The 16,468-nt window shown below is 43.5% G+C and overlaps 1 protein-coding gene across 2 annotated transcripts in view; it reads left to right on the top strand.

The window, feature by feature from the left end:
- Nucleotides 1–16,468, top strand: part of RPGRIP1L (RPGRIP1 like) — a 326,668-nt gene that overhangs the window by 53,279 nt on the left and 256,921 nt on the right. For both annotated transcript variants that reach the window (XM_033943001.1, XM_033943003.1), the window contains one exon: nucleotides 12,214–12,357. In XM_033943001.1, coding sequence (XP_033798892.1) covers nucleotides 12,214–12,357 — 144 coding nt within the window. The remainder of the gene's footprint in view (nucleotides 1–12,213; nucleotides 12,358–16,468) is intronic.

Raw genomic sequence — 16,468 nt, 5'->3', positions numbered from 1 at the left:
AACCTACAGGAAGATAGGGTAAATCATATGAATGTAATCTCAAGTAACGGAAGACATCAACATACCCTTAAAAAAGGACAAGGGAAGTAAAACCTATCAGAACTACTACATCTACCAAACCTATCATATCCTCCTCTGTTCCTTGTGCATATCTTAATACTAGATCTGTTAGGAATAAAGCTTTTTTAATTAAAGATTGGATCATCAGCAAGCAAATAGCCTGTCGCTTTCTAACGGAAACATAGCTATTGTCTGAAGAAGATCCAATAATAATTGATCTTCTACCAGGTAATTTTAAAATTCTTATGCTAAATTGTGATGGAAGAAAAGGGGGAGGATTAGCAATTATTCTTAAGGAAAAATTTGAATTTGAACTATTGGATTCCAAAATGACTAATCAGTTAGAAATATTAGCCTGTAAAATTAGCAATAAGGAACTAGAAGAATCTCTTTCTTGCATATTATTTTATGTCACGCCGAAAAGCTAGCCAAAAGCCAGAGAGGACTTTTGCAAACTTGTTCTACATAATTCAATTATCCATCTAATATTATCGCAGGAGATATAAACTTACATCTAGATGAAGAGGACAATCCAGATGCGAAAGACTTAAAAAACTTTCTATCTTTGTTTAATTACAATCTCCCTTTACCCATACAAACACATGAAAAAGGCCATCACTTAGATGTGGTAGCTATGTCCACAAAGGAGATTTTAGACCCTTCCATCTCTCTGCCTGATGGTACTTGGTGTCACAATATTTGGTCCGACCATTTTACTTATTATTTCAAGTTAATCTGGACTCATTTAAAATCTAAAACACATCCAAAGATAAAAAGAGAACATCTCACAAGGGGACATATCAAGCCAGAGGAATAATGGTCACAATATGAACTACAAGCGGAGATAGGAGAAGGGGTCGATTTTTGAGATCACTGGATGAAAACTAGCACATCCATTTTAGATAAAATTGCCCCTAAACGAAACAGCAAAAGCTGCTCGAATAAATATAACAAATGGTTTAACACTGAACTTCTAAAAATGAAACAACAAGTAAGACGATTAGAGATCCAACATAAAAATCTACAAACAACTGATAAAAGAAAAGCGTAAAGCATTTTACTCTTCCAAAATCGACTTATCTAACACCAGCCCAAAAGGAATCGATACAAAAGAGCTGTTCAACTTGGTTATGAATTTGACGCCACACGCTAAACTCAACTCGTGCATAATAGCAAACTAACTTCAGCAAATGATTTAGTACAGCATTTCGATTCAAAAATTAAAAACCTAAGAAATAACTGTTCGACAAATGAACATATCTGAACATCAGATAACTAACATACAAGGAAATGAAAAACCAGCAGACATGATTTGGAGTTCCTTTCAAGATTTAGAATGGAATAACTATATCAAATTATATAACAAGTACTCTAAATCATACTGTGTTTTGGAGTCATGTCCCCCAGAAAATATGAAAGCAGCTCCATTAGACTTTAAACTATCTTTGCTAAATTATTTAACCGATAACCTAAAAAATGGAAAATTCCTCACTAATAATGGTCACATAATAATAACCCCAATTCCAAAAAATAGGAAAGAATCTTCAGCACTAGTAACCAACTATAGACCAGTAGCATCAATTCCATTTATTGTAAAAATCATGGAAGGATTGGTACATACCCAATTGATGGAATATCTTGATCAGTTCTCTCTCTTACATGAAACTCAATCTGGTTTTAGACCTTTGTTCAGCACTGAGACAGTAATTACGGCTATCTTGGATAATTTATATCTCCTGTCTAATAAGGGCCTTAATGCCCTGATCATGCAATTCGATATGAGCTCTGCGTTTGACTTAGTGGACCATGGGAAACTGCTACAATGCTTAGATGCAATTGATATCAGAGAAGAGGTGCTAGACTGGTTTTGAGGTTTCCTTATGTCCCGCACCTATCAAGTACATTTTAATTACGATCTCTCCAATATCTGGAGCAATCCTTCTGGCGTGCCGCAAGGGTCACCACTATCCCCATTGGTTTTCAATGTCTACATGTCTTCATTAGGTGCACAATTGACCCAGCTGGGGATAAAATTATTTAGTTACGGAGATGACTTTACGATTGTTATCCCATTCGCTAACTCTCTCTCGGAAGTTACTCCCAAGGCAACAGAAGTACTAAATTTGATGGAGCAATGGATGACTGAATTCAGACTGAAACTTAATTCAGAAAAAACAAAATTTTTTGTAGCTTCACCACACCCGCTTGATACCAAAACATCACTATGCATCAATAAACTTAGCTATCCTATTCAATCTACTATGAAGGTATTGGGTGTAACACTGGACCAGAGCCTAACCATGAAAAATCAGGTGGACTCCACTTTTTTCACTCTCTGGAAGCTTCGGTCCATTAGAGCATATTTTGATGTATCATCATTCAGAATTCTGGTACAATCCTTCATACTGAGTCAACTTGATTACTGTAATATCACTTACTTGGCAATTTCCCAGAAGAATATGCGGCGACTACAACTGGTGCAAAATGCAGCGTTCAAACTGATTTTCGGGTTGAAGAAATTTAATCATGTAACACCTTCCTACCGACTTCTGCATTGGCTGCCGATGGAGGCACGTATGAAGTTTAAGATTGGTTGTTTTTGTTTTAAGGTACTATTCAGTTTAGCCCCTAAATTTATAACTGACCTTTTCTCTTTCTCAGCCAACAGACATAAGAGAAGCTCACACTTGAATTTTGTTTCCCCTCCAGTTATAGGATGTAAATTTAAAAGACATCATCAACATCTTTTCTCACATCAGGCAGCATTATGGGGTAAAGATCTGGAACAATTGCTTAAGCCTACTACTTATGGGAAATTTAGGAAATGCCTAAAAACATATCTGTTCCTGAAGTATTTAGGCAACTAACCTGCACAATCTTATTCCACAATAACTGACCCCTAGAAATGTTAATCACTAGCTTTTAACTTTGTTAATTCCACTCAATTTATAGCTTCTTTTAATCATTGTAAATCACATAGAACTTCACGGTCCTGCAGTATTTAAACTGTTATTATTATTATTATTTATCACTGTGCATTCTGATGTTGTATCATATTTTCTTCATTATAAATTAATTTTAATTTTCTTAATATTATTTGTTAATTCCATCAATTCTCACCCAGCTCTGGGGTTCACCCCTGCCCCACAATGTGATAGAAACATTCAGCAATCCAATACCAACCTCTTTTGCTTAGCTTGATAAGGTGTTAACCATGATCAAATGTCAGTGCAAAAGTTTTATGTCTCCCCAAACAAGAAGTATATGTCCCTTCTTTCCATGAAAGTATAAGCAAGACTTAGACTGTCTGCTTTTAATTCACCAGGATTAAGAATGTTTAACCTGTATATGATGTTTTCAGAGCAAAACTGGCTTTTTGTTCAGGTAGTTTCCCCTTATCCCTCCTTCATATGTCTTCCTCCACAGATCACTTGCTTTGAGACAAACTGAGGAGGGCAGCAGAGCCCTCTAGTGAAGAAGGAGGAATTTGTTCAGAATCTGGATTGGATTCCTTCTTCATGGCTTGCGAGCACTGGGATATTACCCACTCATCCAGAATGACACACCTATCTACTGGAAAAGATATTAGCAAGGTAAGAACCTAATCTCTTTTTACTATTCTCGGTTTGAAGAACAAAAGGAGATGAGGAGATGGAGGGAGTTTGGGGGGCGATCAAGATGATAAAGGGAATGGAATTCTTCTCATATGAGGAAAGACTAAAGAGGTTAGGGCTCTTCAGCTTGGAAAAGAGACAGCTGAGGGGAGATATGATTGAAGTTTACAAAATTCTGAGTGGTGTAGAACAGGTAAAAAGTGAATTGATTTTTTTACTCCAAAGTTTACAAAGAATAGGAGATATTTGATGTTAGAGGGAAATACTTTTAAAACCAATAGGAGGAAATATTTTTTTTCACTCAAGAAATAGTTAAACTTTGGAACACATTGCCAGAGGATGTGGTAACAGCAGTTAATGTAGCTGGTTTTAAAAAAAGGTTTGGACAGGTTCCTGGAGGAAATGTCCATAGACTGCTATTAAGACAGATATAGGGGATGCCACTGCTTGCCCTAGAATCAGTAGTATGGAATGTTGCAACTATTGTGTTTTTGCCAGGTACCTGTGACTTGGATTGGCCACTGTGGAAAGAGGATACTGGGCTAGATGGACCATTTGTTTGATCTTCCCTCTGATTAAACAATGCTCATTTGGCTAAATGTTTAAAAATGAGCATAGGGTAGTCTTTAGTCAAACAACCTACAATGGAAAAAAAAGTTAAGACAATCCTGTCTTTTTTGCCATTTCTTCAGTAAAATGGTATGTTAGTCCACTCTTCAAGGTAATATGTAGAAATAAAAGCATAAAGGAAAAAGAAAAATAACTTTTTTATCCCAGGACAAGCAGGCAGCATAGTCTCACTGATGGGTGACGTCACCGACAGAGCCCCGGTACAGACCACTTCAAAAGTGCATCGCCACTATAAGTGTTTAGAAAGTTTGTGATAGCCCGCACCACGCATGCACAAGTTCCTTCCTGCCCGACGTATGCGCGCGGTCCCTTCAGTTTCTTAGTTTCTGCAGAGCTAAGAAGATGTGTTTTCAATGGCCGTTGAAATTTTTCTCTCTCACTGCCTTCCCAATCTCGCAGATTTTTGACTTTCAGTCACTTCTTTATTTTTTTTTTCTTATTTTCTGTTAGATTGTTAAAAAAAAAAAAAGCTGAAAAATTTTCGTTTTTCCTTCTCACGAGTCCGACCCGGCGGGGCCTGTTCAACCATCTTGGCCTCCAATTTTGATCTTGCCGGAGCCCTTTTTCCATCGATGTCCCGCCCACAGATGGGTTTTAAAAAGTGCAGTCGCTGTGCTCGGCCCATCTCAGTAACTGATCCACATCACTGGTGTCTCCAGTGCTTGGAGCCTGAGCACCATCCGGAGACTTGTTCCCGCTGTTCTACTCTCCAAAAAAGATCATTGAAGAACCGCCTGATCCAACAAAAAATTCTCTTCGGTGTCATGATAGAAGGAAACTCGACACTGCTACCGTCCAAATCGACACATCATTTGACACCAGCAGAAACAACTCCGATGTCACAACCTTCTGTGGGTAAGCCGGCTAAGAAGCCTTCCCCCCATCTGGGCCTCAGGTCAAAGTAGCAGTGAGCCAAGTCCTGCTGACCTCGAAAAAGCCCAGAAAGCGCTCCGCTCTGATATCGGTGAGTGCCTCGTCATTGGCTTCCTCATCATCGGAGCGTAGAGCCACACTGAAGGTACCGGCAAAAACGCCAATGGTACCGGTGCTCTCCCTTAAGCAGAAAATTGATAACTTGCTTAGTGAGGAACTGGGTGAGCATTTCCAGATGTTGGTGCCGACCCAGCTTATGTCCATGTCGACACCGACTCTCTGTGCCAGTCCGGTCTGAGCCCATGACACCGACTGCACCTTCCTCTGAAGCTCCACCGGTGCAGAGACATTCAACATGGGAGTTGATTCCTCCAGTTCCCCGGCGCCAGTCGTCCTCGACATAAACATCTCCAGAGGCGACTTCAGTGTGGTTCCGGAAGGATTCAGACTTGTGGGGAGACTCTGAACAAGATCCTCTTTTCTCTGAGGATGAAGGTTCTTCTGATGATGGTTCTCTTCAACATTCCTCTCAGGAGCCCCCTGTTTTTTCTGAAAAGTCAATTTTTTCCAGGTTTGTTCGTCAAATGTCTGAAACTCTGTCCATTCCACTTGAAGCTGACTCTAAACATTCTAAACAGTTACTGGAGGCTTTAGATCAGTGTTCTTCAACCACCAATCCATGTACCAGTGCCTGTCTACAGAAATTTCCTGTCGTTCAAGAGGGCCAGTACGTGCATCAGGCCCAAAACAGTGTTCTTGAACTGCCGGTCCACGGTGCAATCGATACGGCGTTATCTTCGAGCCAGATCCCTCTTCCTAACTGATTCAGTGCACAAAGCCACGGGCAGTGGCTCCTACGGACATCCTGCGCCTGAACCGGAAGCCTTCTCTCTGACATTGCAACGACAGAGGGAAGGCTTTCAGATGAGGCACGGGATGTGCAAGGTGCAATTAGTACTATTATGGGGCGGGGTCTGGGGTGGAGATTGGGTAGAGATGGGCGGGGTCTGGCCCACGACTTAGCCCCGTGTTCTTCAACCGCCGGTCAACGGACCGATGCCGGTCCACAGAATAATTATTTTATTTCTGCCGGTCCATAGGTGTAAAAAGGTTGAAAAACACTGCTTTAGATAATGATCAGCCGCCAATGGAACTACTCAAGCTTCTCCTTCATGATATTTTATGGGAAACTTACTATAAAAATTTGGAAATGCCACTTTCCATCCCTGTGGCTCCTTGCAAATTAGACTCTCTGTACCGAGTGGTTCCTATTCCTAGTTTTGACAAACCTCAACTTCCTCATGAGTCTCTACTAGTGGTGGCCACCTTGAAGAAGTCTACAGGGGCTAGTATTAATGCATCTGTACCCTGGCAGAGAGGGCAAAGCCATGGATTGATTTGGCAAATGCCTTTATCAAAATGTCATGTTGGCCAACCACTTTGGCAACTATAATTTCCATTTTTCTTTTTACCTCAAGCACCTGATTAAACAGATTTCACTTTTCCAGAAATACATCCCAGAACACAACCGTCCTGCTTTTCAACATCATATTTCTAATCTGTTTCAGCTGAGAAAATATATGGTACATTATACTTACAACACATTTGAACTTACCTCCCTTGCTGCAGCTATGTCCATAGCCATGAGACGTCTACCCTGGCTTTGTGTTTCAGACCTTGACGTGAACCATAAAGATAGGCTAGCAAATGCTCCATGTCTTGAAGATGAGCTTTTTGGTCCCTCTATGGACATGGCTACACAGAAGTTGTCCGCTCATGAGACCAGATGGGACACTCTGGTCAAGCCTAAAAATAAGCCTCCACTTCCTCGTCTCTTCAGACCGGCTTCTTCTTACCAACGTAGGTTTGCTTCTAAGCCTGCAGCTCCTGCACAAATCTCAACCTAGAAGGCAGAAGCAGCAACCTCGTCAACAACCGAAACAACAGGCTGCTCCCCAAAAACCTGCACAGCCTTTTTTACATGTTTCTTCAGAGCATAGCCACAGTCAGCATTTTACAGCCTCTGCCTCAGCCCATTGGAGGCCGTCTCCAACTTTTCATTACTTGTTGGGAGCTCATCACATCAGACCTCTGGGTCTTAAACTCCAAAGTGCTTAGGGAATTGAGAGATGTCCTGGCAGAACCATTAGCCGCGCTCTTCAATCTTTCTCTGGGCATGGAAAAAGTTCCATTAGACTGGAAAACAGCTAACGTCATTCCGCTCCACAAAAATGGATGCAGGTTAGACACTGCAAATTACAGACCGGTAAGTCTCACGTCAATAGTGTGCAAGCTTATGGAAACATTGATTAAACACAAAATAGACATGGTTCTGGATAACGAGAGACTGAGGGATCCACACCAGCATGGATTTACAAAGGGGAGATCCTGCCAATCCAACTTGATCAGCTTCTTCGACGGGGTAACAAAAGAACTGGATAAAAGAGAGTCCCTAAATGTGTTGTATCTGGACTTCAGCAAGGCTTTTGATAGCATCCCACACCGTAGACTTTTGAACAAGATGAGTTCATTGGTGCTAGGAGAAATATTAACTGCATGGGTTAAAGACTGGCTCAGTGGTAGACATCAGAGGGTGGTGGTAAACGGTACCCCCTCTGAAAAGTCGGAAGTGCACAGTGGAGTACCGCAGGGCTCGGTCCTGGGTCCAATCCTGTTTAATATCTTCATACAAGATCTGCCTCAGGGAATTCGGGGTAAAATTGCATTATTTGCCGATGATGCTAAATTGTGCAACATAGTGGGCGGAGACACCATGCCCGATGCTATGACACAGGACATACTTTTTCTGGAGCACTGGTCTACTCTTTGGCAGCTGAATTTTAATGCCAAGAAGTGTAAGGTTATGCACTTTGGTAGCAGAAACCCATGCAGAACCTACACTCTGAATGGTGAGACCTTAGCCAGAACTGTGGCAGAACGAGACCTGGAAATAATCATTAGTGAAGATATGAAGGCAGCCAATCAGGTGAAGAAAGCCTCATCTAAAGCTAGACAAATGCTGGGTTGCATCCAGAGAAGCTTTGTCAGCTGAAAGCCCGAGGTGGTGATGCCGCTGTACAGGTCCATGGTGAGACCACATCTGGAGTATTGTGTACAGTTTTGGAGGCCACACTATCGGAAGGATGTGCTAAGAATGGAATTGGTTCAACGATTGGTCACCAAGATGGTCTAGGGCTCAAGGATATCCCTTATGAAGAACGACCAGGTAAGTTGCACCTTTACTCTCTCGAAGAACGCAGGGAGAGGGGTGACATGATTGAGACGTTCAAATACGTTACTGGCCGCATTGAGGTGGAAGAAGATATCTTCTTCCTTACAGGCCCTATGGCAACAAGAAGGCATCCGCTGAAAATCAGGGGCGGGAGATTCCATGGTGACACTAGGAAGTACTTCTTCACCGAAAGGGTGGTCGACCGTTGGCATGATCTTCCACTTCAGGTAGTTGAGGCCAGTAACGTGACTGACTTTAAGATCAAATGGGATCAACACATGGGATCAAAGAAAAATTTAGAGGGGAGGGTTATTTGAGTGGGCAGATTTGTTGGGCCGTAGGCCCTTTTCTGCCGTCATATTCTATGTTTCTATCCTCCAAGAGAGTCTGCTTTGGACCCTGCACAGTCCTCTCTTCTCCAGGAGGTTCAATCCCTTCTCCTGCTCAATGCCATTGAGGAAGTTCCTCTCTCTCAGCAGAACCAGGGATTCTACTCCCATTACTTCTTAGTTCCAAAGAAGACGGGAGGACTGCAACCCATTCTGGATCTCAGAGCTCTCAACAAATTTCTAGTTAAGGAGAAATTTTGGATACTCTCCCTCGCCCTGCTTTATCCATTTCTCAATCAGAGCGACTGGCTATGCTCCCTGGATCTCAAGGAAGCCTACACACATATAACACACACATTCCAATTAATCTGACTTCCAGGAAATACAGTGGAACCTTGGTTTATGAGCATAATTCGTTCCAGAAGCATGCTCATAAACCAAAGTGCTCGTATAACAAAACAAGTTTCCCCATAGGAAGTAAGGAAAACTCGCTTGATTTGTTCTCCTCCACCCTCCTGAGGCCACCAGCGCTGCTCCACCTCCACCACCACCAAGGCCACTGGTGCGCTTCCACACACTTCACCCCCCCCCCCCCCCCCCCCCCCCCGAGAATCAGCACGCAGCACCAACCCACAGGACGTGCCGGTGCCCGAAGATCCTGCCTTTTGTCTGGGCTTGGCCTTGAGCATCTGTGCATGCTCAAGGCCTTCTGGCTCCTGTCTTTTCTTGGACGCACGCACTGAGGACTCTCCCAATCCCTCATTCATCTTATGCCATACACACATCCTGAGGACTCTTCCGATCTCCCAGCCCTTCTGCCAGTTGTCAATCCTGGGGTACCGTCCTAGTCACTTCCAAGGTCTACTGGGCAGGCCGGCCTAACAGGCTTACTGAGGGTTAGGTCAAAAACTCTCAAGGGTCACCTGGCTCCTGAAAGAGCTTCTACTTTTCCTAGCTTTCTGCTCTGGACCTGTCCTTTTCAGCACTACTATTCCTTCAGGGTGAGTGGACAGCTCCCAACAGCCTTTGCAGAATTATGTGCATATTAGCTCTTTTTACTGCTCAGACTCCCTCTGCTGGTCAGTGACAGGAGCTCCCCTCTGTCACATGTAGTTTATAAAATAGATCAGAAAAAAGGAATCAAAAGCTAATCATAAACTACATTTAGTTAGTCCAATAAAAAAGGTATTATTTTTTTTCTTTATGTTTTTGTTTTCTACATATTGCCATTTCTTCAGGAATAGAAGCATCGTGGCTACCAAGTCAGTTATTCCAACAGCATTGACCACCTGGCTAGAAGGTTGTAAAAGGTGCTCCAAAAAAACCTGGCACAGGAAAATCAAGACAGAAACAAAATGACTCTACCTCTACATGGATGACTTTACTACAACTGGTAATACACACTCAGGTAATTCATATACTTAATGAGTATTAGGAGTTCAGATTCCACCAATTCAAACGAACTGGAATGGAGTGGTGCTCTTCATAATTCCCTTTTATAATTTTTGTTTCTAGTTTATAACTTAATTTTCTTTATAACTTATGTAGTTTAAAATTTAACTTATCTTTTTAGTCCTTCCTGTTCCCCTTCCCGATGCGTTTCTTAGAATGTCAGCAGCAGTGAGAAATGGAACAAGCTTTTGCTTATCCTTAGTTCCCCCGACCTTTGATAAAGATACTCGAAACGCGTCGGGAAGGGGAACCGGAAGGACTAAAAAGATAAGTTAAATTTTAAACTACATAAGTTATAAAGAAAATTAAGTTATAAACTAGAAACAAAAATTATAAAAGGGAATTATGAAGAGCACCACTCCGTTCCAGTTCATTTGAATTGGTGGAATCTGAACTCCCAATACTCATTAAGTATAAGAATTACCTGAGTGTGTATTACTGGGTGTTTTTCACTATTTTGATGTGTGAACAAAGTTAGGTTGTTTACTACAACTGCACAGGACTGACTGTATTGGAAAAGTCTTATTATAGTTGCCTTTGTCATGCCACCACAGCACCTATTGGACTGCCCTACTAACTAAGAAATTATGCTAATAGTGCTCATTTTTCCTTCCCTTCACTAACCCTTACAAGATTACAAAACTGAACATAAGAAGCAGACATGTACTAGAATTAACTTTTTTTACCCTCTCTCCCCTTCAGTTTTCTTTGCACAACTTTGTACGAGGGGGCATTCAGAGAAACTGAAGGGAGATAGGTTCAAAACGAATGCAAGGAAGTTTTTTTTCACCCAAAGGGTCGTGGACACTTGGAATGCGCTACCGGAGGACGTGATTGGGCAGAGTACGGTACAAGGATTCAAACAGAGACTGGACGGATTCCTGAGGGATAAAGGGATCGTGGGATACTGAGAAAGCTAACCAGAAAATAAGTATAGAAACCCGACCAGGTCGTGCATGTGCAAGACCGGAGGGCTAGGACTTTGATGGGAAGATAGGACTCAATAGGAAACCAAGGTGGCATGGGGGCCCCTTCTGGTGATTTGGACAGGTCGTGACCTGTTTGGGCCGCCGCGGGAGCGGACTGCTGGGCAGGATGGACCTATGGTCTGACCCGGCGGAGGCACTGCTTATGTTCTTATGTTCTTAACTTTCCTATCATTAATTATAGTTCATCTTTTTCTTTTTCTCTCTCTCTCTTTTCTTTCTCTCTATTGTAACAACTGAAATGTGGTATATCAAACAATAAAACTTGGAAACTAAAAACTAAAATGTTGACATAACTTACATTAATTGAGACTCACTGATGCATATTTTTGATGTGCTTTGATAAGTAGGCCGTATGCAAATAAGAATCCATATGAAATATCTATAAAAAGAAACAATTAGGGCTCCTTTTATCAAGCCGCGCTAGTGGATTAATATGCGTTAAACTGCCGGCCGCACTAGCCGCTACCGCCTCCTCTTGAGCAGGCGGTAGTTTTTAGGCCAGCGTGGGGGTTAGCACGTGATGAAAAGTCATGCGCATTAACCCCGCTAGCGCAATTTGATAAAAGGAGCCCTTAGTCTGCTTCATCAGACTACTTTTCACCTTCAGTGTGAACTGGTCTGAAATTTATCAAGAAAAAATGTTGATAATAAATATTCACATTTAATATTCAGTTGTAATTTTTATAGAGTAAGATATAGAATAGTCTTGATAGGAAGAATAAATAAGTCTATTTTAGGAGTTGTATATAGCACACTTAAAAAAAAAAAATCCTGCTGTATCATGCAAATCCCTTCTTTTTATTTTAGGCCATTATATCCTAAACAATACCAAAAATGTAAATATGTAATATAAAAATATATGCTAGCATTTACAAAGCTACGGTATAGGTTTCTATCATGGGCCATCTAGATAAATGCTCCAATGCTCATAGTAAAAGGAGCCCATAGTTATTTAGAAATTTGACTTGTAAAGATTGTTTAGTGTTCCCTGCATGTATCCCTATGTTAACAGATGCTTTGCTGCTGATTTTCAGAGAAAATATGATAGAATCACAGAAGGGACAAATGGAAGAGATGGAGCATTCAACAGATATCCTTAGAGATCATATAAGAAGAAAAGAAAAGGAATATGAAGAATCTCTTTTACAACTTAGAGAGCAACAAGCAACAGATCAAAGGTACAGTGCAAAATGATAGCATTCAAAGAAAAAGCATTACAGTGCAAGCAGTGTTTGCATTTGTATATGGAAGCATAAACATAGCGTGGAAGGGCATAATCAAAACATACGTCTAAGTCTGATTGGGACATACAGTACTCCCCCTAAATTCGTGGGGGTTCCGTTCCAAGAACCCCCACAAATAGAGGGCAGCTGGAGCGCCAACAGGTGAAGAAAATCACTTGCAGTCTGCTCCTATAGTAAAGTTGGGCTACAACAATCAGGAGCTGCTTTGACATGCAGCTCCTGATTGGTGTAGCCCAATTTTACTACAGGAAGAGGCGGTCGAAGCAGACCGCGAATGAGTGAGTCTGCGAACTGTGAATTCGCAGGGGAACACTGATAGAGCTAGACATCCAAAGTCGGCAGTGGGAAAATACCCATTCTCGAAAAATACGTCTAAAATATGTTTTTGCCCAACCCGACCATGTGCCCAAGGCCCCGTCCCCAGGAGGGACCTAAGGCTCCCGGGCCTATTCTGATTGGCTCAGGTGCCTTAGGCCCCACCAGTAGGCGGAGCTTTGGGACGGATGGGCCAATCCTGCCTCATTCCGTCGTTGGCTGCCTGCCGGACAGGCGGGTTTGGCTCCCATCTGTCCGGCCAACTACATAAAGGTACGGGGAAGGCGGGTGGGGGTTTCGTGGGGGTCGGTCAGGGGGGGTCGAGGGTCGGCTGGGGGGGCGGTCGGAGGTTCTTGGGGGAGGGCGGGCGTTGGGGGGAGGGGGGTATGTGTCGAGGTCAGGAGGGCCTGGGATCCCTCCTGCCCGTAATGTAGTGCGGGGTGGGGGTAGGGGGGTCGCCGTGGCCAGGAGGGTTTGGGCTCCCTCCTGGCCCGATATTGTCGGGGAGTTGGGGAGTCGGCGGGGCAAGAGGGCTTGGGCTCCCTTTTGCCCCGATCGTGTCGGGGGGGGGGGGGCAAGAGGGCTTGAGCTCCCTCTTGCCCCGATCGTGTCGGGGGTGCCGCGGTTGGCTGGGGCAAGAGGACGGGAGTGCGTGCGAGCAGTCCTTCAGGGTGCGGGTGGGAGTGCGTGCGAGCGGTCCTTCAGGGTGGGGATGCGGGTGCGGGTGGGAGCGCGTGCGAGCGGTCCTTCGGGGTGGGGGTGCGGGTGCGTGCGAGCGGTCCTTCGGGGTGGGGGTGCGAGCGGTCCTGCGGGGGGGGTGTGTGAATCGGACGTCGGGGGGGGAACTATGTAAAAAAAATTTTGTACAACGCACTCACGCGTATACTGCGCAAGGTTATGCACGGTTTGTAAAAACACGTATAACGCGCGCGTTATATGCGTGAAAATACGGTAGTTGTTAGAGAGGCGGTTAGAGACTTTGAAGTTAGTGAGATTGATAATATTTCTAAGTTGGGGGAAGATTTGATGTTAAGTACGGTGCAATTTAGGTAGTCTCTAAAGATTATAGCTAATCCTCCTCCCCTTCCCCAGGTTCTGTCTAGGGATAGAATCTTGAAGCCTGGGGGAAGACAGTCTTTGATGATAATATCGTTATCTGATAGCAGCCAGGTTTCTGTGAGTAGAACAAAGTCGGGGTTAGTTTCGTTAAGCCAATCTTTGATTAGTATGGATTTATTCCTCATCGATCTAATGTTTAGGTTGAAACCTTGTAGGTTCTGGAAGTTAGCATGGTCAGTTGGAAAGTAATGGGAGTAGGCTAGTTTTTTTTAGTGATCGTTGTTTATTAGTGCGGGGATTGGTTGATCTGCGGGGGGGTGGTAGAGGTGGGATAGGGAGTGGACCAGCCTCTGGGTAGTCGTATGGTATATGGGGTGGGAATATTAGGAATTTGGTTTTTGCCATGTGGTATAAGGAATAGTGAACTGGGATTGGAGCAGAATATAGTGAGTTGATTGTGCAGATTCTGATGCTGATTAGGTAGAGTAGGAGCAGTAATGCGCAATGGTGAGAGTTTGGCAGGGCCATGGTGCCGAGCTCTTAGGGGAGGTTGGGAGATGAGGAAGGTTGCCTCGCAGTTTAGGAAAAAGTGGTCATAAGGTAGGTGAAATGACAATACTTATCAGACTTTACAGTTCTTTTTCGGCTTAATAGGCTTAATAGACTCGTCAGGTTGCATACCAGACTATCAGGCTACTTATCAGACTTTACAATGCTTCGTAAAGCTACACAGAGTTACTTATCGGACTTTGCAATACTTATCAGACTGGTCTGCCGGGTCTAATTCCGTAGTGCAGGATGTGCTGTTGCTAGAGGTGTCCAATCTGCATCGAGTCAGGTCTGTGAGGTCTGGTCCTGCCGTGGAGGTTGGCCACTGCCTCCGGAGGTAGGGAATCTGGAACCATAGTAACATAGTAACATAGTAACATAGTAGATGACGGCAGATAAAGACCCGAATGGTCCATCCAGTCTGCCCAATCTGATTCAATTTAAATTATTATTTTTTTTTTTCTTCTTAGCTATTTCTGGGCGAGAATCCAAAGCTTTACCCGGTACTGTGCTTGGGTTCCAACTGCCGAAATCTCTGTTAAGACTTACTCCAGCCCATCTACACCCTCCCAGCCATTGAAGCCCTCCCCTGCCCATCCTCCTCCAAACGGCCATACACAGACCGTACAAGTCTGCCCAGTAACTGGCCTAGTTCAATCTTTAATATTATTTTCTGATTCTAAATCTTCTGTGTTCATCCCACGCTTCTTTGAACTCATTCACAGTTTTACTCTCCACCACCTCTCTCGGGAGCGCATTCCAGGCATCCACCACCCTCTCCGTAAAGTAGAATTTCCTAACATTGCCCCTGAATCTACCACCCCTCAACCTCAAATTATGTCCTCTGGTTTTACCATTTTCCTTTCTCTGGAAAAGATTTTGTTCTACGTTAATACCCTTTAAGTATTTGAACGTCTGAATCATATCTCCCCTGTCTCTCCTTTCCTCTAGGGTATACATATTCAGGGCTTCCAGTCTCTCCTCATACGTCTTCTGGCGCAAGCCTCCTATCATTTTCGTCGCCCTCCTCTGGACCGCCTCAAGTCTTCTTACGTCTTTCGCCAGATACGGTCTCCAAAACTGAACACAATACTCCAAGTGGGGCCTCACCAATGACCTGTACAGGGGCATCAACACCTTCTTCCTTCTACTGACTACGCCTCTCTTTATACAGCCCAGAATCCTTCTGGCAGCAGCCACTGCCTTGTCACACTGTTTTTTCGCCTTTAGATCTTCGGACACTATCACCCCAAGGTCCCTCTCCCCATCCGTGCATATCAGCTTCTCTCCTCCCAGCATATACGGTTCCTTCCTATTATTAATCCCCAAATGCATTACTCTGCATTTCTTTGCATTGAATTTTAGTTGCCAGGCATTAGACCATTCCTCTAACTTTTGCAGATCCTTTTTCATATTTTCCACTCCCTCTTCGGTGTCTACTCTGTTACAAATCTTGGTATCATCTGCAAAAAGGCACACTTTTCCTTCTAACCCTTCAGCAATGTCACTTACATACATATTGAACAGGATTGGCCCCAGCACCGAACCCTGAGGGACTCCACTAGTCACCTTTCCTTCCTTCGAGCGACTTCCATTAACCACCACCCTCTGGCGTCTGTCCGACAGCCAGTTTCTGACCCAGTTCACCACTTTGGGTCCTAACTTCAGCCCTTCAAGTTTGTTCAACAGCCTCTTATGAGGAACTGTATCAAAGGCTTTGCTGAAATCCAAGTAAATTACATCTAGCATATGTCCTCGATCCAGCTCTCTGGTCACCCAATCAAAAAATTCAATCAGGTTCGTTTGGCACGATTTACCTTTTGTAAAGCCATGTTGCCTCGGATCCTGTAACCCATTAGATTCAAGGAAATACACTATCCTTTCTTTCAGCAACACTTCCATTATTTTTCCAACAACTGAAGTGAGGCTCACCGGCCTGTAGTTTCCTGCTTCATCCCTGTGACCACTTTTATGAATAGGGATCACATCCGCTCTCCTCCAATCCCCAGGAATCACTCCCGTCTCCAGAGATTTGTTGAACAAGTCTTTAATAGGACTCGCCAGAACCTCTCTGAGCTCCCTTAGTATCCTGGGATGGATCCCGTCTGGTCTCATCGCTTTG

The sequence above is a fragment of the Geotrypetes seraphini genome, chromosome 4 (genome assembly GCF_902459505.1).
Source record: "Geotrypetes seraphini chromosome 4, aGeoSer1.1, whole genome shotgun sequence".
Taxonomy (NCBI): domain Eukaryota; kingdom Metazoa; phylum Chordata; class Amphibia; order Gymnophiona; family Dermophiidae; genus Geotrypetes; species Geotrypetes seraphini.
The sequence above is the reverse complement of the archived record's forward strand: the minus strand, read 5'-3'. Positions and strand labels throughout refer to the sequence as shown.